The sequence below is a fragment of the Cucurbita pepo genome, chromosome 19 (genome assembly GCF_057944985.1).
Source record: "Cucurbita pepo subsp. pepo isolate OVF chromosome 19, ASM5794498v1, whole genome shotgun sequence".
Lineage (NCBI taxonomy): Eukaryota > Viridiplantae > Streptophyta > Magnoliopsida > Cucurbitales > Cucurbitaceae > Cucurbita > Cucurbita pepo.
Genome location: NC_141816.1, coordinates 1,746,665 through 1,769,863, shown reverse-complemented (window position 1 = coordinate 1,769,863; position 23,199 = coordinate 1,746,665). Strand labels below are relative to the sequence as shown.

Here is a 23,199-nt window from a genome sequence, read left to right as displayed (position 1 = left end):
AGAAATTAAATAGCAGCAGAGTTAAATTAAACAGTGGATTCAATTTCGAGATGTTCAATTCCAAACAAAATACAGTAAAAGAAAAGACTAGCTAAGGCTTATCAAAACGACAATACAAATGGAAAATTGATAAAAACTATGATAGTACATAATGCTAATCTAGAATCTTCCTCTACCCCTAAAGCCCCCACCACGGCCACCACCTCTTGGAGGGCCGCCTCTGCCACCTCTTGGGCCACCCCTTCCACGAAAGCCACCACCCCCACGGCCTCCTCTGCCACCACCTCTGCCCCCACCACGGCCACCACCTCTAGCGGCAAACTGTCCCCTGAAACAAAGATCAGACATCAAAATTAGTTTCATACAAAAAGCAAACATAAACGTTGGGAAGCATGGCATAGCAGTTCTTTGTTTTTCAATTTAAAAATAGTTTCTATAACCTTCGATCAGTGTGAAAAATTTTCATATGAATCATGATCAACTACAAGTAATTGGAAACTAAATAGAGAAAAGGAGCCATGACGATAGCCATTCATAGAAGCAAGAGAGGTAAGTTTGCAGAAAACTAAATTGTTGGTCTCAAATAGACAATAGGTACACTGAGGACTATCAGCTTACTGAAGGAATAAGAACTAGAAGCACAAAAGGTTTGAAATTTTCATCATAGTCACACCAGACTTAGCTATATGGTTTGTGAAATACACAATAGACAAACTGGCAATTAAGATAGACTCTATTCAGGATAGCATCCCTATTTTCAGTTTCCCGTGATTTTATTACATTTATCACCACAAACATGCTATCAAACATATAACCCAAAATTCTATCCAAACATTACTCCTGAACCTAACAAGCTAATACAGAGAAAGGAAGAACAAAAAAACTAGTAAAAAGTTAAGCTGTGGGAGGAGTGCGTACTTTGGTTGTGGGAGGAATCTCGCGAGAGGTAAAAGTTTAGCTGGATCGATATAAAATTTATCCCCAGAAGCATATGAGGTGGCCACAATTCCTTCCATCATCTTGATCGAGAAGTACTGCAATCAGGTTAAAAAAACAAGGATTTATCGTATATCAAAGCTATTTTCAAAACTAAACAACTAACAAAATCATGAAGGCCAGTGGACTCACGGATTCATTGATAGGGCCGAAAATTTCATCAACTTTGCCTATCTGGGTCTTGTTCTGAAGATAGATTGGAGCATTAAAAAAAGGAATCTTCTCATTTGTGAGCTTTGTCACTGCATCTCCCTCGCATGCGTGAAGAAAAGTTGAAACCTCTGTAACAGGAAAAAAAAAAAAAAATCCTTATAGTGATGAATACAGGAAACAAAAAGGAATAAATAAACCAAAAACCTTCTGGAGAAAACAGGCATCCAAGCTTGTGTATATTCGTTGCTAGAAAGAAAGGGAGAATTCAAAACAGAATTCGTCATCTATACCGATAATGCAAGCGAAAATATCCACGACAACTGAATATCGCATTGTAACGAAAAAAGTGGGGAAACAAACTATTTTATGAAACCTCTACTGTAAACATTCTGAGAGCGAAGAAGCACAAAGATGAACAAAAACAGAGAGACATGAAAGATTTAAGAAGTGATGGGAGATACGAACCAACTACTTCAGATGGAGGACCCTCATCACGGAACCCTCCGCCGCCGCGACCACCAAAGCGACCACCTCCCCTGAAGCCACCGCCGCCTCGACCGCCTCCTCTACCACCAAAACCACCGTCACGGCCTCCCCTGAAGCCACCGCCGCCTCTTGGAGGTCGCATTCTTCTGCTCTTGCTGTGCTAAAACGAGGGAGCTTTTACCGAACGGAGGCTCGCTGCAATATGTCGTGTAGGGTTTTTAGGGTTTTATGTGTGTGGTTTCGCGCTGAAGTACAGTGACACAATGCCCATTATGTTTTTTCTATGGTTATCTTATTTAAAATTTTATTATAAAAATTAAAAATATTTGATATTTATGACTGTAAATTTATGTAGCTTGGAACCGTTTTGATTTTATTAAGAATTAAAATAAATTAATAAATACGAGAGCAAGAATTCTACCTTCCTAGAAACCCTAACTTGCAAGTATCCTTAAATTATTTGAAAGATACAAAACTTATTAACATTCCACAAGTTCTTTCTTGCTATGACTTGAACACACGGTTAAGGCTCACCAGGTTAAGGCTCCACAGGTTCTTCCTTGCGATGACTCAACCACACGGTTAAGGCTAAGGCTTGTGAGAGCGTATTGAAAGAAAATCTCAAATGAATTGGAGATTCCCAAACAGATAGAAGAAGAAAGTTTCACGAGAATTATGTGTGGTTGGCTCAACCCAAAAGTATTATTTATAGGACTGTTGGATAATTTTTGTCAAATAATATATTAGAATATAATATTTTATTCCAATCATATTTAAATCTTATAAGATATCTTAATATATATTTAATTAATTTGAATTTAATTCAAATTTCAAATATATATTTTATTTAATATTTTAATATTTAAAATCGAATGATATCAAATACGATAAATCTATTTTTTCTCTTAAAACTTTTCAAATTAATATTTTTATCTCTATTTATATTTAACATCTCTAATATATTAAATATTAATTTCAATCTTTTAAATTAAATATATTTTTTTCTCTATTTTCTTTGTTTAATATATTTAAATATTAAATAAAATTTAAATATTGAAATTAAATTTATTTTATCTTTTATATTTAATATATCTAATATATTAAACGGTACATTTTAGTGTTACTATGAGCTAGCTAAATGACTTTATGGACCTACCGATTATGAGCTCTATGATGCAAAATTAATTAATTAATTAAACTATTTAATTAATCAATTTTCATTCGTTAATTATAAGTCACTCTACTGTAAATTTAGAGTTACACTCTGATGCTCTGTAAGACATGTTATGTCCATTGATACAATTATTACAAACGAGTCGTTCATAATTACAGTTTGGTTAAAAGCATATTTTATCCCTGTAATTGAATCTTTTACATTAAGTACCAATGATTCTCTAATAAACAATTTGTTTATTATCCAATAATAAACTAAGTTCATAAAAAATAACTCATCTACTTTCCTTGTATGGAAATGAGTGAATTTCGTGCTCCAACTCTTGTTTGGTCAAATCTCCAAGATGGTAGACATATTAAATGGGCTACAAGAATCATTTTCACCCATGCAAATTAAATAACAAACCCTCACAGCAGAAGTTCAGAATTGACTCAGGATTAAGATCGAGTCGCCTATGATCATCATGCGAAATATTAATTTTCTTAATTAACGGATTTATAAGGAGAGATTAAATATTTATTGGTTCAGTTTTATACAAACTCATCGTATATGATACCCAACTCACATGTCTCCACATAAACGATTTGGATCAAATCATTTGTAACGATTATAAAGTAGGTCGTATTAATAGTGTTACCAAGATAAAATTTCCAACCTTATTCATATGTTATAGATCATTTAGGCACTCCCCTCTTCATGACCTTATTACGCCCTTGCTTTTACTTAAAAACATTTTAAAAAAGACATGAATATTGAAAATACTCAATTACAAACTGTTTCATTAGGGTTAGATGCATACAATTACATGAAACTAATGGGCGTACAATTCATTTGAAATTGGGCAACTCCCATGTACATGCGGATGACTGTTGTCACGAGGCCCTCTCACAAAGGAGTAGTACAACTCCTGATGTTTGTTTCCGCTAAAGAGGTTATGTCATACATATGGTAGTGGTTCTACTCACCTTTGGAAATTAGGGTTGTTATACCGAGCGGTGTGCTAGCAAGGACACTAGGCCCCTAAATGGGGGGGGGGGGGGGGGGGGAGGATTGTGAGATCTCACTTCGGTTGGAGAGGGGAACAAAGCATTCTTTATAAAGGTGTGGAAACTTCTTCCTAGCAAACGCGTTTTAAAACTGTGAAGCTGACAACGATACGTAACGAGCCAAAGCGAACAATATCTATTAGCGGTGGGTTTGGGCTATTACACCCGCACGCATAGATAGGTAATTGCCTCGGCCACACCACATAACCCAAATTAGTTTTCATGCACAAATTGAGTAAATTACTACAATTTTCATTCACAGAGTTAGGTAATTGTCTTATGTTCTAGATAATTTCATGCATACAGCTAGGATTGTCTTACATTCACACGTACAATAATACTTATCACATAAATCAATCAATTTATACATATCTAATAGTCAGAAAAGCATGCATTTGATGCGTGATCATCCAATGACTAAGGGTAAATGAGCTAAGAAATAAAAACCAAAGCATCATATAAGGCAAACGGTCTAAAATCATTAATTGTTGATAGAGTTGCTCGTTGACCGAAATCGAGTCATGCACTATACAAACTGGCTATCGGATCGTGATCGTCTTCGTGGTTCTACGGGACAAGTTGGGTTGGGCAGCGATATGTGGACCTAGGGTGAAGGACTAGCTAGTGTGCTCAAAACATTGTTGTGGGATGGGTTGATGTCAACCCGACTCGACTTTTTGGGTTTTTTCTTCCATGTAAATCCAACGACGTATGGCTTCTTCAACAATCAATTCCAAACACTTCACAGTATCAGATTAACCTCAAAGTTTATTCTATAAACCATTTAAAACTGTTTCTATCAAATACTGGAGATAAAAGTATCGTTCTTGAAACGTTAGAGACTAAAGAGACATCAATTTTCAAAAATTGAAATATTTTTACGAGATAAACTAAAACATATAAACATTTAAAAATGGCTACTCCTCTTCGGCGGCCCTTCGTCGCTTCCGACTAAGCTGCGAGTTCATATGAGCAAAATATAGGATAGAAGAAAGAGAAGAAGCCCATTTTTTGAATGGAAGTTTTGAAGCCTTCCTACCATTACAAGTTAAACTAATGTAATGCAGCATTGCATTTTCAAATCCCAAAGATTTCTCCTCATGGCCTTCCCCTTTCCCTTTCCCCTCTCCCAAATCCCATAAAAACTCTCTCACCTTCCTACCTTCTGCTGCTGGGGCACATACCCAAAATATACATACAAATTACACTGTCCATCAATCATAATAATTAGCAAACCATTCGCCCGTGACATATCGACGCAATATAGAGATTCTTCGACCACTTATCCTGCAAAACAACGTACAGCACAAAAGCACAAACCGACCAACCATCACTACTAACTCAATAAAATTCAGCAGATACCACAAAATTGCTTTGAATGAATCATGTATGAATGAGGTAAGCCATTTTGTGTTCGGGTTTTTATCGATGTTGTGGAAGAGTATGTTCATATGATCAATAAAAGTTCAATGCACGAAACTGAAGGTTTGAGAATAACAAAGGCAGGAAAAGGCTAGTCAGTCAGTTTCCTATCCTGCTACACACAATCTAAGTGTTAGATTTTCACCTATGTCTTTCCCTAATCATGGGCCACGAAGTCAAAGTCGATTTTGTGCTCGTCAAAAAAATTGAGAGATCACTCACGGTGCATCAGTAATCACTTCATCCACCCATTTGCAATGACGAAGAAACTCATATCGTTCACCTTCAGCATAGACTCGAACTAGGCAGTCCCCATCGGCTGATCAGATTTCAAATAGTTTTGAGACCCGTTGACAGTGGTGGTAGAATCACCGAGCTTCACCTCTGACATTCAAATTACCCTACGACCTCCTTTTCTCTTTTACTTTTATTCTTTCGCTTCAGGTTATATTTTCGTTGATGTTATGCATGAATATTTCGTTTTGGGTAAGCATTTTCCATTTTCATAGGATCAATAATAGTTCGACACACGAAACTCAAGGTTCGAAAATATCGAAGGTAGGATAAGCCTAGTCAATATCCTAGTTCTACTATAAAACGTCTAGGTGGTTATGCATGAGTATTTAGTTTCGGGTAAGCATTTTCCATTTTCATATGATCAATAATAGTTTGATGCACAAAACTCAAGGTTCAAGAATATCAAGGGTAGGATAAGCCTAGTCAATTTCCTAGTCCTGCTATTATAAAACGTCTAGCTGTTAGATAAATTAAATTATCCGTACCTTCACATGCGTGCTGGGAAATGCAGACGTACGGAGAGTTTCTTGAGTTTCATCCATCAATTTGCGTTTCGGTATGCTTAATATGAATGCAGCCTGATCTGCAGTTGCTGCCATGCATGTTATCCTGTAACCACTTTCCCATCTGCGGTGAATACCTTCACTTGGGTACAAAAAATCAAGCTCCACGACCTTGAGTGTCGGTTTCATACAGAACAAGAAGAATGAAAGAAAAAATTTCAGAAGACAAAAACAGATGATTGTATCAAAAGCAAAAGTAACAAAAACCAACAGTTCACAAATTAGTGGGAGCTGATACCTGATCAGAAAAGCCAGCATTCCTAGACATAACCACGCCCCAGCGACTTCCAGCAGTAGTCATGGAGGTGACATGGAATCCTTCTTTCCATTTCTTATTTATCCACTTGAAAGGAAAAGATTCACCAACTTTGTATGATTGCTGAGTATAAGGTGTTCCTGCAAGATTATGCTCAAACTAAATAAGAAAACAAGATTATACACGTCTATTATTGGATCGTAAAATGAACAATCAAGAACCAAGCAATAAAATCAAATTTAAGTTCAAATCATGAACAATCTGATGACAGCTATATTATCTTTAATTAGAAAAGAAGACTAGCACCACTCGAAGAAAAACCCAAAAGAACTTGAACAACATGGAGAAATCAATGAGATCCCACATTGGTTGAAGAGGGGAACGAAACATTTCTTATAAGGGTGTGAAAACCTCTCTAACAAACACGTTTTAAAACCTTGAGGGGAAGCCCAGAAGGGAAAGCTTAAAGAGGACAATATTTGTTAGCGATGGGCTTGGGCTATTACAAATGGTATGAGAGTCAGACACTAGAAAGAGTGTTAGCGAGGACATTGGGCTCTCGAGGGGGGTGGATTGTGAGATCCAACATTGGTTGGAGAGGGAAACGAAACATTCCTTATACGGGTGTGGAAACATCTCCTTTTAAAACCTTAAGAGAAAGTCCAAAAGGAAAAGCCCAAAGAGGACAATATCTGCTAGTGATGGGCTTGGGCTGTTACAAATGGTATGAAAGTCAGACACCAGGTGGAGTGCTAGCAAGGACGCTGGTCTCCCGATGGGAGTGGATTGTGAGATCCCACATTGGTTGGAGAAGGGAACAAAACATTCCTTATAAAGATGTGGAAACCTCTCCCTAACAAACACGTTTTAAAACCTTGAGGGGAAGCCCAGAAGGGAAAGCCCAAAGAGGACAATATCTACTAACAGTGGGCTTGGGCTGTTACAAATGGTATGAGAGTCATACACCAGGCGGAGTGCCAGCAAGGATGTTGGGCTCCCAAAGGGGTGGATTGTGAGATCTCACATTGGTTGGAGAGGGGAACGAAACATTCGTTATGAGAGAGTGAAAACCTCTCCCTAATAGACGCGTTTTAAAACCTTGAGGGGAAGTCCAGAAGGGCTTAGCCCAAAGAGGACCCTATCAACTAAATATGTGGAATGAGGAACTATTGCTTAGAATGAGTAGCCAACACAATGAAAAGACAAGCAAGGAGAGCTCAAGTATTTTCTCTAGAATTGGTAACTCCCATCATGCTCAGCATGAGGATGATAAGAGCGTGGCTGCTAGATAAAGTAGGCAAGTTTTCCACTAGAGACCCTTCTCGATAAACCTAGAAGTAGAAGAGGAGAAGCAGTCGAAAAGCCCATATTTCTTTTATTTTTGGTAAGAACTCAAGCTTTCTTGGAGATAAACGAAAGAATGTACAAGAACATACAAAAGTAAGCCCACAAAAGAATTCCTCGACTAATTACGAGAATAAATTTCAATCCAAAATCCGACAACCCAGTTAAAAAATTGTCATAAAAGATATAAAGTATTCTTGTGGGCAGTCAGTCATCCTCCAAAGTATGGTTCAAATCCAGAATCAAGTGAAAAATGAACATGTAAACTGATTACGCAGCGATTCCATGTATCACTACATCAAAATTAAAATGCTAAAACTTGAGAGAGCCAAGCCACTGACCTTTTGACATAACAACCAGGGAACTACCATTAGCTGCTCCAGCGATCGAACTAATATAAAAATTCTTTTCCCATTGCTCCATAATCCAATCCTGACAAGAATCCGATTTGATGAAGATGATTTAACACAGCAAAATTAAATGGAAACACTATAAGATACTAATAGTTATCAAAAAATAAATAAATAAAGCTCTGTGATGTAAAGTAACCTTGTGAAGGAACACAGATGACAACTTGTAAACCTGGGAAGAGAAACCTGTTCCAGCATCCATGATTAGGGCCCAGAGATTTGTTGCAGAGGCCACAGAGCTTATAAGCAATCCATTTTCGTTGCCCTTTTCTATGTGTTGGTGCATCCTCGAGTCGGCCACATTGTAGTGGTACCTACAAGTCCAACAACTTCCTTAGTATAATGAATAAACACATTGTATCTTTTCTCTATTGTTCTCTTGAAGAACAAATTAAGCACAGCTTGGCTGTTCAAAAGTCAAAACACTATACCACTGAGATAAATTCCTAAAAGATTTAGCAGATATGAAAGAGAGTGATAATTAAGCTATAACATAACAGCTCAAGGCCATGAATCATTGAATATAACCAGTGGGCAGTGAGTAAGGAAATCGAATGCACCTTTGCTTCATGGGCCTACGAGCATTATAAACCGAAACCCATTGTGTAGCGGGACTACCTAACCTCACTTTCTTCTTTGGCTGCTCGTCTTCTTCCAAATTTATAAGCAGCCGACCACGCTTTTGCCCGACCTAGTTATAGCAAAGAAACCATATAAAATGAGGACGTCACTTTGCTACAAATTAAATTCAAACTTTAGTAGAAACAAAAACATAAATGTGCAAACATTGGTGAAAAGAAATAGAAAACGAAGATCGGGTGGGAAGAAAATAGAAAAAGATAGGTCACCTTTAATGCTCCATCAATTTGTATTGGCCTCAGTGGTATACATGGATCAATCAGGCCTTCAAAAAAGGATATTAGTTTTGAATAATTTGGCTCCTCATCAAACTTCATATTTATTACAGCGTCAAGAAATTGCTTGAATGGGGCTGGGCAAAAGCAGCACATCAACTCTGGAGAAGTGGCCATCTTTTTCTTACAGACAAGAAAACTCTTGTTATCACCCTGCATTCATTGTTCCAAAAATTTGTTAGTCACTGAACTAAAAGAAGATTAAAATATTTGAAACGAGCGTGGAAAGCTGATCAACCTGATATCCTTGCCAAGGTAATCTTCCTTTTATAAGGAATATCAATGTGTAAGCCAATGATTCAAGATCATCTCTACGACTTCCGGTTCTACCTAAATGAGCATGTACACTTGCATACCTTATTGTCCCCCTGGTGGAAAAGATGTATATTTAAACATCGAACATATCAATATTTTAAGAAATTATATATGGAAGTGAAAAGACCCACAAACCTGAAAATATCAGGCCTTTGGTCATATTCAACGTGTTGACCACTAGCTACATCTTTCCATTTAGAAGCTGAACCAAATATGATCATAGAACAAATAATAAAATAGATTCAATAATCAAGTAGTGAACTCTTAGGTCGACGACAAGAGACTCCAACTGGGAAAATAGGTTGATGCTATGGTATTGACGAGAGCATACCTAAACCAAGATCGATAAGATACAGTTTTTTCTCATCTGCTGTCCCTGCTTGACCTAGTAAAAAGTTCTCTGGCTTCACATCTCCATGCACGAACCTTTATTTACAAGAGGATGGATAGAAGTTTTGTAAGATAGAAATAGGGGTTTAAACAAGAATGAGCGTTCGGGGCTTCGTTGGGATTAAATTGCATTTGTGGCTTTCCTTTGGAGCTCTTAGTCCAAAGAATTCTATAATTTACTCAACCTACACGACTACATCCAAATGATTTGTTTTTCAATCGAGCTATGCTTGGGTTGACATTTTTCTATAATCTCTTGGAAGCCTTTTTTTTCTTCCAGTTTTTTCTTATTTGAATATTTCAATCTATTATCAAAAACAATTTTTTCAATGTATTAAAGAAAATGTTGAAGTAAAGACATGGAGTTAAGGGGACCTACCCCTTCAAATGGAGTTTCTCAAGAATTGATATTGCCTCCACTGCAATGCAAGCTACCATACTTGGAGACATCCTATTGAAAATGCCAAGAATTAAGAAGGTTGAACAATAGGCCAAATCTGCATGAACACGTGACACAAGAATGTGTTGAAGACAAAAATGTTATTTGACTTACGATTGCCCAAGAGTATTCCAGACATCCCATAAGCTTGGTCCTAGCATGTCCATGACCTTGTGTCCAGTTAACATATGTCAGACATAAATAAATTTGAAAACTGAACAGTTAAGGAGCGTTCTAGTTACAAGCCTCACCAGAATGTAGAAATCGCCTTGACGACCCTTGTAGTGAACCCAAGGAATTCCGTAGCATCCATTTAGAGTACTTTAGAAGACAAGACACGAGGAAGCCCATGGACGTTCAGATAACGTAATAAGTATTGTTAGCATAATTCTTACGCTATGAAAAAACTTATCCAATAACTCTTCCTTACCTATACACTTGCCATTCATAAGGGGGGCCATAGCTGCAACCTTTACTGTTGTGATGCTCAAACTTCAGAGCAACCTGTAATTACATTCTATTAAGGAAATGTGCTTTCACACGATCTATTCGTCAAATTCTTTGCAATGAGGATTAATGTAGCAAGTCATACCTCAATTGCATCAGGACCTGTCTGATCAGTTCCACCGCTGACTCTTCTACCAACAAAGACTTGGCCGAAACCACCCTTGCCAAGTTTCTTTTCTACCTTATACACAGGAGAATTGCCCACTTGTACCTGCAGACGTTATGCACAACAAAGTAGTCAAATACTTGAATAGCCGAACCATATTCAGATTTTGTTTTGATCAAAGAAAGCCAAAAAAAAATGAGAACCATGGTGATGGAAGCTTTAGACTTGGGAGAACTTTGAATTTGATAGAATAATAAGCAAGAAAGAGGTCAAAATTGTTAATGTAACTGACAGCAGCCTCGACGTCAATGTAAATGAATGTTCTTAGAAAGACATACGACAACAAATGCACGAGGTCATAAGAAGACAAGGGATAATACCCTATCAGGAACAGAGGATGTGTCTGCTTCCTCTTCTACTCCCATTACTTTATCTGCACTTCCACCCTCTTTGGCCATATCTTTGTTTGCAACAGCCTCAACTCGATTGAAAACAGGCTCCGCTGCACCAAGGGCACCAGCTTCAGGAAGAACCTCACAAAGCTCAGGATCTAAGTCTATCAATCTGATTCCACGTCCTCTCCGGGTAGCCGTTGGTCTAGCAGGAATCACCACAGAGGGACCTTTGGCTACAGCCGGAGCATTACCACCTCTTCCTCTTCCACCACCAACCCTTCTTCTGGTTCTATTAGGGGCAGGCACTGCCAAATTTTCTCCTTGATCAAGTGGTTGTGTACAAGGCTGAAGATCATCAAGCCGTCTCAATCTCCTGGCTCCACTTCGCAACTCAGGCATTGTCACCCCATACACATCACATCCTGCTTTAAGTAGCCGAAAAATCGAAGTTATATCCCAAAAGTTTCAAATCCAATAACATTGAAAAACATTAACAACACAGAGTTAGACATAAAAACAAACTTGTTGCACACAAAACTCCATAACCATCGAAGATATTCAGATTTCGTGACTGATGACATAAATTTCAGAAAAAAAAAATGTCCAACAAAACAAGAACAAAGAGGAAGAAACTTTCTTCTTTGACGATAAACACGTATGTACATATCAAGCAAAGAAGAAAAAACCACATAATGAACATAAAAAACACCAGAAACTGAAGAAAAATACATTGGAGAGCAAATAAAGTTACAAAGTTTTGTTCATTTAGATACCAAGGAGTAAAAACAAAATGTACCCAGAAAAGGTTGCTTGATTCCCTTGCAAAATCAACACACAGGTCCTTACGATTTCTTCATCCTTAATAAGAACATAAATCATAAACAACGTACGACAAGAAAAAAAACAATAACCCAAATCATACCAAAAATCGGAACAAGAGTGAAAAATTCAAAGAAAAAAAGTTTAATCGTCATAAATGAAAACCGAACGCACAAGAAATCATCGAAACCAAACTACGATCATCGACAGGCAAACACAAAAAACCAAAAGCAGTAATGATCCGATTGCGATGAAAGTAACAAAAACGGACAAATAGGTCGGAAAAAAACCTAAAAAATCAGAGAAAAAACTTACAGATAGATCAGGCAACAGCGAAACTAATGATCGATGATGAACAAAACTGGATCTGATGAACGATTAAGACAAAAAAAAAAAAAAAAAAAAAAAAAAAAAAAAAAAAGGGGGATGATGGAGGGTTTGATGTCGAGTGGGTGAAAGGAAGGAGTCCGGCAGGAACACAAAACTTACTTTTTGATTGTCGCTGTGTATTTTAGAGTTGTGGGGCTGGAATCAAAGATAAGCTCTGGACATGGAAAACGCTGTAAGAAATCTATCTCGCTTGCCTAATCTTTGTTAAATTTTTGTTAATATTTATCTGTTGATGATTGAGATTTTCAAGATTTTGTTCTTCTTCTGTTCTTTCTTGTTCTAATTTGTTCAAATCGTAAAATTTTTTTGGAGAAAAAATGAATTTTAGAGATGAAAAAAAAAAAATGTGAGATTGTGAATGAAGATGATGATGCTTTTACCTTTATATATGATTTCTTTTTGTTTTGCCATTTCCATCCTCTCTCTCTCTCCTCTTTCTCTCTCTTCAATATTGTAATTTTTTCATTTTTTTAAAGCTTAGTCCTTCAACTTTTGTGTATTTTCACTTTGAAGTCCTTCAACTTTTGTGTATTTACACTTTGAAGTCCTTCAATTTTTGTGTATTTTCACTTTGAAGTCCTTTAGCTTTTGCCCCTACTTTTCCTATTTTGGTTCTTTTTTAACGTTGTAGTTTTAGTTTTCATTGGATTCTTATATTTACCCTCTATTAGGTAAACTTAAAGGACTAAATTTGAACGCTCTTTGAGACCCGATGATTTTACAATGTACCCTTTCGTTCGGCCTTTTTTCGGTGTGTGAATAAGGTCTCTTAGGATGTATGGCCGTTCTGGGCGGGTTGCAATAAGTCGTTGGTCGAATGTTTGAACCAATCGCAATTCATCGTCATCTTGTCCGCTTTCAATTGATGACGGGCTATTAAATAAGTGTTTACCTAAGTCCCTGTGTTGGGGCTCGGTGTTACAATCGCAGCAACAAGTGAGTTAAGCCTATTCGTTCTTGCGTCGCCTACGGCCAAACGATGTATGCTCGAGCCTTTGGCCCCGGTTCAAGAAGAAAGTTTTAGAAAACGGAGGCAGAGAGATGTATCGACGGGTTGCAATAAGTCGTTGGTCGAATGTTTGGACCAATCGCAATTCATCGCCATCTTGTCCGCTTTCAATTGATGACGGGCTATTAAATAAGTGTTTACCTAAGTCCCTGTGTTGGGGCTCGGTGTTACAATCGCAGCAACAAGTGAGTTAAGCCTATTTGTTCTTGCGTCGGCTACAGCCAAGCGACGTATGCTCGAGCCTTTGACCCCAATTCAAGAAGAAAGTTTTAGAAAACGGGGGTAGAGAGATTTCGAAAAAGAGTTTTGAAAGCAAGATTTGAGAAATTGGAAATGGTGTTATATGTGAATGTAAGCAAAAGACAACAACAAGGGTTTACTGCATATAACTATCGGGTAGGAAGGAGTTGACAACTAGTCATATCCCCCTATAGTACATTTTGGGGCATTTTAACTCTTGCAAGTGTATACACGATTTTGGTGAACGATCATACACCCTCATACTGACCCAATATGGAATGGTAAAGACCTATTGAAAGCATGTAAAAGGGGTTTGGAACGGGCATGCAACCATGGACAACACATCCTAGACAAGCAAGACCGAGATATCTGTCATGCGGCCATTGACAACACGCCTTGGACATACATGACCGTGACACTCGGCTCTCGAACTGTACGTGAGTTGCCTCGTATGGTTAGTCAAGCTTCAATCACTAGGTCATTTCAGTTTTATTTTGTCCTCAGCAATGCCCAAAAACTCTCATGCCTTTCTTAATTGGACCAACCCAACCGGTGATTTCCGGCAGGTCTTTCTTACGATTATGCCACACAGCCCATTTGAGCAATTTGTCATTCTCTCACTGATTCTTATGAATATAGACAACTTTTAGGTATACACATGAACTAGCTTGAAACATTTGGTTGATCAAATTGATAACCCAAATGACTCGAACAAAGTTCACAACCGAACTCTCTATTTTCATTTTGGGTTAGGTTGGCTCACAGTGTTGTTCTTTCTTTTAATTATTGTTTTAAAAAAACACATGTTATATTAATAACTAAAATCTCATATATAACTTAAATATTAAACATTTGCTTATCATAATGCATCACTAGTATCTATTACAAACGACAAAGATGTTTAATTTTCGTAACTGGCAAAAACAAGTAAGACCCTGAGGTTGTGAACCCTACTTCCGACCAAATTTTCAATCCAATTCAAACTCGAATTCTTGCCACAAAAGAGTTGTGTTTAACAATTAACGGGAAGGTTGGATCAGGTTGAAACATTTTGTTGACCTAACTCAACGGTTCAAATTATATTTGTTTTCAATTCAAACAATCCTTTTTAAACGTGAAACCAACTCAACTCAATCATATTTATTTTTGTTGGGCTGGTTTGAGTTGTTCAAATTATTTATTCAAAATTTTTATAATAAAAGTAAATATTTTTATTTATTTTCAATTTTTTATTTAAGATTTATACCTTAGTTTTAATATATATTTTTAAAAATACCCTATAAATAGTTTTTTAAAAATAGTATCTTGTTGGACAATAAATAACCAAAACATAATTATGAAATAAAATAAAATTAATTAATATATATATATATACCACATAAGAATATATATTTTTTAAATTAACAATAAATATAGTTGTCAACTTATCCATATACAGTAAGTCATTATTGTCTTTTGGTTACATTCTCATATAACACTAATTTCAATTCCTCGAATCTTGCTTTCAAAACTCTCTTTCAAAATCTCTCTGTCCGGTTTTCTAAAACTTTCTTTTTGAATATAGGCCGGAGCCTCGAGAATACATCGTTTAGCCGTAGGCGACGTAAGAACGAATAGGCTTAACTCACTTGTTGCTGGGGAAGTGAATATCGCACAATTGCAAGTCCGTTGCCGTTAAGTGCGATTGTGACAAGTAGATTTCAAAATAACCAATAAATATAGATAGCAAGTAAAAATGCTTTTAAAAAAATTAATAATAAATTCGAATTTGTTTGATTCAATTCGATAAAATAATCTATAATGGTGAAATATTTTATATTTTAATTAGATAAATAAAGTAATGTTTCTTTTAGAATTTATAAATTATTTAAAATGTTGGTAAATTAAATATCAAAATAGACAGCTGGAGCCATTATTATATTGTATATTATTAAAGAGAGTTTCATTGTTGAAATTAAATGACTAATAAACTCTTCGTTTGGTGGAAAATAAATTAAAGTTTAAATATTATTTCATTTTTAACAAATTAATACTCTTATTAGTTAAGTTAGGTTTCTATTTAAAAAAAAAAAAAAAAAAAATTAAAGGCATTTTTTTATTCTGAAAAATAAAATTAGATTTATTTGTTATTTCAATATATATATTTTTATCTTAATACTCCAATATTTATTTTATTTTAAATTTAATATATATTGAAATTGAGTTTCAAATATTAATTAAATATTTGAAAATAAATAAATAAATATTGTACGAACAAATATTTTATTTTTATTAAAAATAAATAATTGAATAAATTAAAATAACACAACCTAATAATTTATGATTAGATAGATCTGTTCGTTATTTAATCTGAATTATTTGGGTTAAAAAAATTTACGAGTTAATCCGAATTATTTGAGTTAAAAAAATTAACTATATTTAAAAATTTATAATTTAAATATATATATATATATATATATATATATATATATATATATATATATATATATTATAGTTATATTTAATTTATTTTTTAAAATTTATAAATATCTTTTAAAAAATCATATAAATTGAAAAATGGAAATTCAAAACGAAAGAACAACCAGTCCATTAAAATCCTCACTTTATCCACTTCACTTCATCCCAAAGTCGAGAGAACCGTCGCAGCCGCCGCCGACGGCGATCGACCGCCATGAGCGTAGCTCCAAAGCTTCTCTATCCAGCCGCCGGCGTTCTCTACAAGCGTCCGTCCACGCGTCGCCGCTTCGTCTATCAATGCCTTAATCGATCCACCGGAAGCCGCCGCAGCAGAGGAAGAGGATTCCAACTTCCTAGAGTGGCTTCAGTTCCTTATCAACCGATCAACGTTGATTATTTGGAGGAAGAATTCAACGGGCTAGGGCATGGAGTGAGATTCGAAGGAATCGGCGATGAATGCGCGGCGAAATTGCGATTGGAAAATGGAGGTTCTGCGATTGTAATGTTCCCGAGCGGATTGATTACCTCATACAAATCGCCGATGTGGCATGGAGGATCGCTGGAATTACTTCACTCTTCGGTTTGTGAGGACGAGAACGGCGATGTTGTTGTTCGAGGAGGCGTATCCCTAGCCCTAGACTGCGGGAGTATTCGATTAGATGATGTTTGTTGGACTCTTCATGATGTTAAAGGAAATCCTCGCGAATCGATTCAGGTTTGAGAAAGTATACTCGTTTTCGCATTCACAACGTTTCTCAATTGGTTTAAATTTCTACTTACCTCTGTTTTGTTATCCGAAATCTAATAGGTAGAAATGGTTGAAGTCAAATAAGTTCGTAATAGTTCTCCATGCTAGTTGATATTGTCTGCTCTGACTCGTTACGTATCGCCGTCAGTCTCACGTTTTTACAATGCGTCTACTATGAAGAGGTTTCCACACCCTTATAAAAAATGTTTAGTTCCTCTCTCAGTCGATGTGATCTCACAATCCACCCTCATTGGGGCCCGGACCTATACATCGTCCGGTGTCTGGCTCTGATACCATTTGTAACAGCTCATATCCCACCACTAATAGATATTGTCTGCTTTGACCTGTTACGTATCGTCGTCGGCCTCACAGTTTTATAACATGTCTACTACAGAGAGTGTCTACTACAGAGAGGTGTTCATACCCCTGTAAAGAATGCTTTGTTCCCCTCTCAATTGATGTGAGATCTCATAATCCACCCCTTTAGGGCCCAGCTTCCTTGTTGATACACTGCCCGGTGTCTGGCTCTGATACCATTTGTAACAACTCAATTCTATGCAGATATTGTCCACTTTGACCCGTTATGTATTGCCGTCAACCTCATAGTTTTAAAACGCGTCTGTTGGGGAGAGGTTTCCACACTCAGAATGTTTCATTCCCCTCTTCAACCAATGTGGGATAAACACCAGGTGGTGTGCCAGCGAGGACGCTGGCACTCAAGGGGGTGGATTATGAGATCCCACATCGGTTGGAGAGGGGGAACGAAACATTCCTTATAAGAGTGTGGAAACCTCTCCCTAACAGACGCGTTTTAAAACTGTGAGGCTGGCGGTAATACGTAACGGGCCAAAACGGACAATATCTGCTAGCATGAGGCTCAACTTGTTTTGTTCACCTAGTAGTGTCGTTTCGAGAAATTTCTAATTTACAACAAGTTCTCGAGTAAAATACACTTTTGATCCTTCGAATTCAAACCAAGTTTGTATTTGATTCGAGCAGGTTGAGCTGATAAGCGGAGCTGCAGAGGGGAAGGTAGAGCTGAAATACATAGTGACACTAGGAGAAGACATGTTAAGATCAGAGCTAATAGTGTCCAACAACGAACAAACCGCCATCCAATTGAAGGGCAGTGTGTTGAGCCATTTGACAGTGAGCACACCTGAGGCAACCTACGCCATTGGGTTGGAAGGGTCAGACTTCTACAGCAGAGCACCATGTTCATCGAGCTATTCCATTGTCCCTCCAGATTATGGGCAGGGAAGCGGCTCTGGTTTGGGTCGAACATTGAACGGAATTCTTTCTGGATGGGGTAAAAGCAAAGAGAAAGAAAGCGAAGAGGAGGTTGAGGGAGAAGAAGGCGAGGAGACTGATAATTACAAGCAATTAACGGAGGAAATGAGTCGGATCTATACCAGTGCACCCAGGAACTTCACGATCATAGACAGGGTAAGAATCATTCTTTTCGTATAATCTTTTATGGATTAAATCTCGATACTATTTTAGTCTCAGTGTTATAAGTTTTCGTCCCTATTTTTACTTTTCAAAATTATATTTTGGTTCCTAAACTTTTAAAAGTTACTATTTTAGTGTTCTTATTTACAAAATTATAGAACGATCTTGTAACCTTTCAAGAAATAGAAAAAAAATATAGGGACCAAATTAGAAAATGAAAAAAATACAGGGACCAAATTAGATTTTTTAAAAAAGTGTGAGGACTAAAGTGGACAAAAGTTGAAGATAGATAGATGAACTAAAATTTATGAAAATAATAAAAATTTAAAGTTTATAGGATAGGTAGGTCAAATCAATAAAAATACTCTTAAACTTCGTGTATATATATATATATATTTTAAGGTTTTAATAATACATTTAATTTTTTTTTATATTTTATTTTAAAAATATTCTTAAACTTTGAATGGAGGACATTTAAATAATATCCTTTTAACTTTTTAAAAAAATTTAAAAAAATACCCCAAAAATCTAAAAGTAGTATTAAGAGTATTTATCTTTATAAAAAAAAGTTTAATTTTTTTTACCATCAATATTTTAATAAAACCGGTCTTTTGACACCTCATAGATTATTTCTTGACCTTTTAATATTACTTTTGAAATTTTATGAATATTTTCAAAACATAATACTAGCCTTAAAATATTTTTGAACTTTTTAAAAAGTTTAAAGGTGTTCTTGAACTTTTAAAAGTTAAACTAACGATAAAAATATTTTTTAAGTATTTATTTATTTATTTATTTAAGATTAAGGACATATTTTTAACCATTTAAGGGTATTATTAAAATTTTGGAAAGTGTAGGGTATCTTTTTTGTTAAGACAAAAGGCAAAAAAAAGTTGTCTATCTAAACTTTATATCTCAAACTTTTTAAATGTTGATCTTAATTCTTTAACTTCGGGTAGTTGAACGGATATTTTGATCTCCAAATTTCGAAAAACTTATCCATTTTGATTTTAACAAACAAATATAGTTTCAAATTCAGTATTAATGTAGTTTCTCAAGCACCTATGACTGGTTTGAACCAAATTTTGTTGTTTTGGGATGAAGCAGGGAAGGAGAAACTCAGTGGTTGTGGGGAGAGATGGGTTTGATGAACTTTACATGTTCAGTCCTGGATCAAATCATGTGTACTATGGGGAATATTCTTTCATATGTGTTGGTCACTCAGCCATGCTCAAACCAATACTCTTACAGCCTCATCAAGTATGGAGAGGATCTCAGTCTTTGTTCAATCCAAATCTCTAATTCTTCCCTTCCCATCCCTGTAAACTCCATAAGGTTTCATTCAAAACGTTCAGGAGAGTTGATATGTAAACATTGTCAACAACTTCCCGAGTTAAATGAATGGTAACAATCTTACCGTTTCTAATATTATCAGTTGACATGTCAGTTTCTCCTTCATTTTAGTGAAAAGAACTTAGCTCGGGGTACTTTTAGAAATATGGTTCTCGAAGTGTAAGAGCTAAATGAAATATATCCAGACCCAAAATTCATATCCGGGTCAAGAACTTCATTGACCACGAAATGAAATGCTACATTCTATATGCTTTCGATTCTAGATTCATTCTATATTGCTTTTCTCCTACTTAGAACAGATCAATAAGCTCAGGAGAAGAACTTACAAGCTACAACAACCAGTTTAAGCCTAATTCAGATGAGACAAACAGAAGAACGTTATGTTGGTACAAGATAGGTACCTTGATCCTGCTCGTTGATCCAGAGCAATGAAGTGAATATTGTGAAGAGCAAAAATGAGAAGCCACAGACCAGTTTCAAAGCAGTCTTCTTATATGCCATCTCAATGCCTGAGTATTGAGTTTTGATCTTGCTATGTTGAGCCACCACCACTGGCATAGCTTGGACAGGAACACCACCAGTTGAAGAGACTGATTCAGAACCACCTGGTGATTGTTCGTCATTGTCATTGTCATTGTCATTGTCATTGTCGTTGTTGTTGTCGTTGTCTGAGCTGCTGTCGTCTTTGCTAAGTTTCTGATCATCTGGGGACCCATTTTGATTATGACATGATCTTGGACTCCACTCCAGATTGCCTAATGACAAACTCCTTTGCCTCCATTTGCAGCTTTTGCTAGCATAGTCCAAGTTTGCATTGTTTAGATCTTGAAGAGAGTGGACGAGCTTCCGAGGAGTTTTGAAGATCATATCTTCGACGTTTATGCAGTTACGAGACCTCTGAGGTATAAGAAAGGAAAGATAGATATCAGCTAATGAATGTTCACAGAACTAAACTAGAATTTGTCCTAAGATTATTGACATGAATCAGGCAGTTTGCTGTCAGAACTTACAACAGGGCTGGTTGTAGTGCTTCTTGATAGTCTATGTCTAGGAGGACTCATTTGAAAGAACCCTGCAAAGTCATCTGCATATTCTTCACCATGATGGTCAAATTTATGACTTTCAGAGTGCAGAGACAATGTGTCGGAGACATCGGTTCCACGAGCGATATCCGAGAACAACGACAGGCCATCCTTGAGGGATATATCAACCCCACCATTCTCATATCTCCAAAGTTTACGGTTCATACTCCTACGGTCAAATCCAGAATTCAGAGAAGCTTGTTTAGACGAAAAAGGCGATCCATCAAGCGACCCGTAATCAAAGAATGAATCATGAGTTTGGGATTCTGGAGACTCGGACGAGGGCGTTCGGCTTCCACCATTCCTCCATGGACTTCTCCTGCGGTCAATGAAGTTCGATCCAGTAACCGAGCTTGGTGATTTGCCCATTTTAGACCCTTCATCCGCTGCTATTCTCCTTGCTGTTTGCAGGGTTTCAAAAGCTGCACCTTTGACATAAGCCATTTGATCAGATTGGCAATTCTCCATCTCCTCAGTTATAGTCTGCAGCTCAGAAAATATACTCCAAGGATCTAAGCACTTCATCAAGAAATTAATCATTTGAATGGAGGACAATCTTTTCTGAGAATTCTTCTCCACCATCCCAGATTTCAATATTCGCAGCCCGGCCTGTAGCAACAATCTAGCATACGGTTCGACAATCCGAGGATTCCGCTTAGCTAGTGTCATAACAAGCCCCATGTGCGAATTGGTTTGAGTAAACTTCTCCTCCAGAGCTCCAGCCACATTCTGGCACACCTTATTAACCATCTCGTCGGAAGCGAACCGCCAATTATCCGAATCGACCAGAGCCTTCAAGCAGAGGGCGGCCCCAGCAGTGAGGCTCTCTTGAGAACCCAACAAAGATTCAGAAAGTGGATTACAAAGAGAATGAATAACATAAGTCTTCTTATCATCAGGAGTGGTTGGATCAATCCCATATCTAGCAATGGCTGGTACAACTTTAGAACAGGCCTGTTGAAGAGGGAAAGAGCCAGCACTTGAAGCCAAAGTTTTGATAATAGAAGTCATAATCCGATCGATCTGCGGCACGATATTAACGCCATGAACACGAGCAAGAACTTCATAGAGGGAAATAGTACACTCCCCAGTTAATGCACCAGTTTCTTTATTCTCAGAAACTTGAGCAAGAAAAACAGGAATAGCCTTGGAATCCAATTCCTTCACATAAGTCTTCAATGCTTTCATTGCAGTTCTGCGACTATCAGCATCTTTATCAAGATTAGCAAGCTCTCTCCTTAGCATTGGACTAAAACTTTTGCCCACAAAAGACCTGACAGAAATAGAAATCAACACGAGAAACAGATCCAACGTCGAGATTCAGTCAGGACTTTTATCAAACAGCTGATGGGCACTCTCAAAAAAACACAAAATCAGTACAGAACAGTTGAAGAAACAGAAATCCAAGGCAAACTTGAACTGGGATTTGGGTTTTGAGCAAAAGGGTATCTGGAAAAAGCAGCAAATCAAAGGAACAATCGAGACAGAAAGATATATATATATATATATATATATACATATAATACCTGTGAGCTTCTGGGGTTGCTTTCATGGCGTAGAGATTGAATGTCTGAGCAGAGATGGAAGAAGATGGCGTTGAATCTGGGAGGATTAAGGGGAGGAAGAGGAAGAAGAAGAAGAAGAAGAAGAAGAGAGAAGGATTTAGGGCTTTTGATGGGTTTGAATTCTGAAGGGGATGTTTTTGATAAGGGGGGAAGGCTTTCCTTTTCCGGGGATTTGGATTTGGGCAGCGCCTCGGCTACCATGAATTCAAATTTCTTTCTTGAAATTCCACCGCTATCCCTTCTTCTGTGGGTCCCGCCTCTCATAAACTTTCTGTATGGACCATAATGCCCCTTCCAAATAACAACAAATTCGCTTTAAATTTTGCTCCTTGAATTAATTTATCTGAGTAGAAATTTTGATAATTTTTTGTTTTTTCATCTTTTTTTAAAAAATTATGATTAATTAATAACGTTTTTGTATTACAAGAGGAAGGAAATAAAATTCTATTTTTTTTTTTAAGTATTCATTTTAAACTAGATTTGATCATTTTAATATAGGATACCGTTATTTTATGCATAATTATTTAACTTGGATTTGAGTTTTTTTGAAAGAGAAGAAAAAAAATATTGGTTACCATCTTAAAATATATTCAATTGTAATTTTATTCTAATTGATAATTCTATTAATTTTAGAGAGTTTAATTAAAAAAAAAAAAAAATCTCTATTTTTCGTCAACCTCTTTAATTTTAACGATGAGAAATTAAAAATGAGTAATTGTACCAAACTAGAGGTCCGTTTGTAGTATATTACTATGATCCAATTTGATAAAACTATAAAATTGTGATGTTCAAATTAATAAATAGACTGTTTTTTAAAAATATTAATGTAATTTTGTCCACTTTTATTCATCTTTTAGAATCAACAAATTAA

At 36.5% G+C, this 23,199-nt stretch overlaps 4 protein-coding genes across 5 annotated transcripts; 1 reads left to right on the top strand and 3 right to left on the bottom strand.

Annotated features, from left to right (window-relative positions):
• Positions 1 to 21: 21 nt before the first annotated feature.
• Positions 22 to 1,882, bottom strand: LOC111781734 (putative H/ACA ribonucleoprotein complex subunit 1-like protein 1). The gene is made up of 4 exons (XM_023662424.2): positions 1,615 to 1,882; positions 1,129 to 1,277; positions 919 to 1,034; positions 22 to 328 (listed from the first exon to the last, which is right to left on the bottom strand). The coding sequence occupies exons 1-4, from the start codon at positions 1,775 to 1,777 to the stop codon at positions 160 to 162; spliced, it is 597 nt and encodes a 198-aa protein (XP_023518192.1). The 5' UTR covers positions 1,778 to 1,882; the 3' UTR covers positions 22 to 159.
• Positions 1,883 to 4,840: 2,958 nt separating this feature from the next.
• Positions 4,841 to 12,503, bottom strand: LOC111781250 (casein kinase 1-like protein HD16). Its single transcript, XM_023661734.2, has 17 exons — positions 12,348 to 12,503; positions 11,199 to 11,635; positions 10,798 to 10,923; positions 10,636 to 10,709; positions 10,457 to 10,526; positions 10,320 to 10,375; positions 10,146 to 10,217; positions 9,708 to 9,802; positions 9,512 to 9,578; positions 9,300 to 9,429; positions 8,996 to 9,214; positions 8,708 to 8,838; positions 8,287 to 8,461; positions 8,079 to 8,169; positions 6,376 to 6,533; positions 6,060 to 6,248; positions 4,841 to 5,142 (listed from the first exon to the last, which is right to left on the bottom strand). Exons 2-17 carry the CDS (start codon positions 11,610 to 11,612, stop codon positions 5,083 to 5,085), a joined length of 2,127 nt encoding a protein of 708 aa, XP_023517502.1. The 5' UTR covers positions 11,613 to 11,635; positions 12,348 to 12,503; the 3' UTR covers positions 4,841 to 5,082.
• A 3,741-nt stretch (positions 12,504 to 16,244) lies between these two features.
• NDF5 (NDH-dependent cyclic electron flow 5) lies at positions 16,245 to 19,767 on the top strand. Of its 2 annotated transcripts, none has more exons than XM_023662107.2 (3): positions 16,245 to 16,843; positions 17,876 to 18,322; positions 19,436 to 19,767. In XM_023662107.2, exons 1-3 carry the CDS (start codon positions 16,343 to 16,345, stop codon positions 19,628 to 19,630), a joined length of 1,143 nt encoding a protein of 380 aa, XP_023517875.1. In that variant the 5' UTR covers positions 16,245 to 16,342; the 3' UTR covers positions 19,631 to 19,767. The 2 variants fall into 2 exon arrangements, with proteins under 2 accessions (XP_023517875.1, XP_086976391.1); XM_087120265.1 differs by having other exon boundaries at positions 19,433 to 19,767.
• An 81-nt stretch (positions 19,768 to 19,848) lies between these two features.
• On the bottom strand, positions 19,849 to 22,421 carry LOC111781484 (protein SINE1-like). Its single transcript, XM_023662106.2, has 3 exons — positions 22,290 to 22,421; positions 20,692 to 22,036; positions 19,849 to 20,578 (listed from the first exon to the last, which is right to left on the bottom strand). The coding sequence occupies exons 1-3, from the start codon at positions 22,313 to 22,315 to the stop codon at positions 20,060 to 20,062; spliced, it is 1,890 nt and encodes a 629-aa protein (XP_023517874.2). The 5' UTR covers positions 22,316 to 22,421; the 3' UTR covers positions 19,849 to 20,059.
• Positions 22,422 to 23,199: the final 778 nt, after the last annotated feature.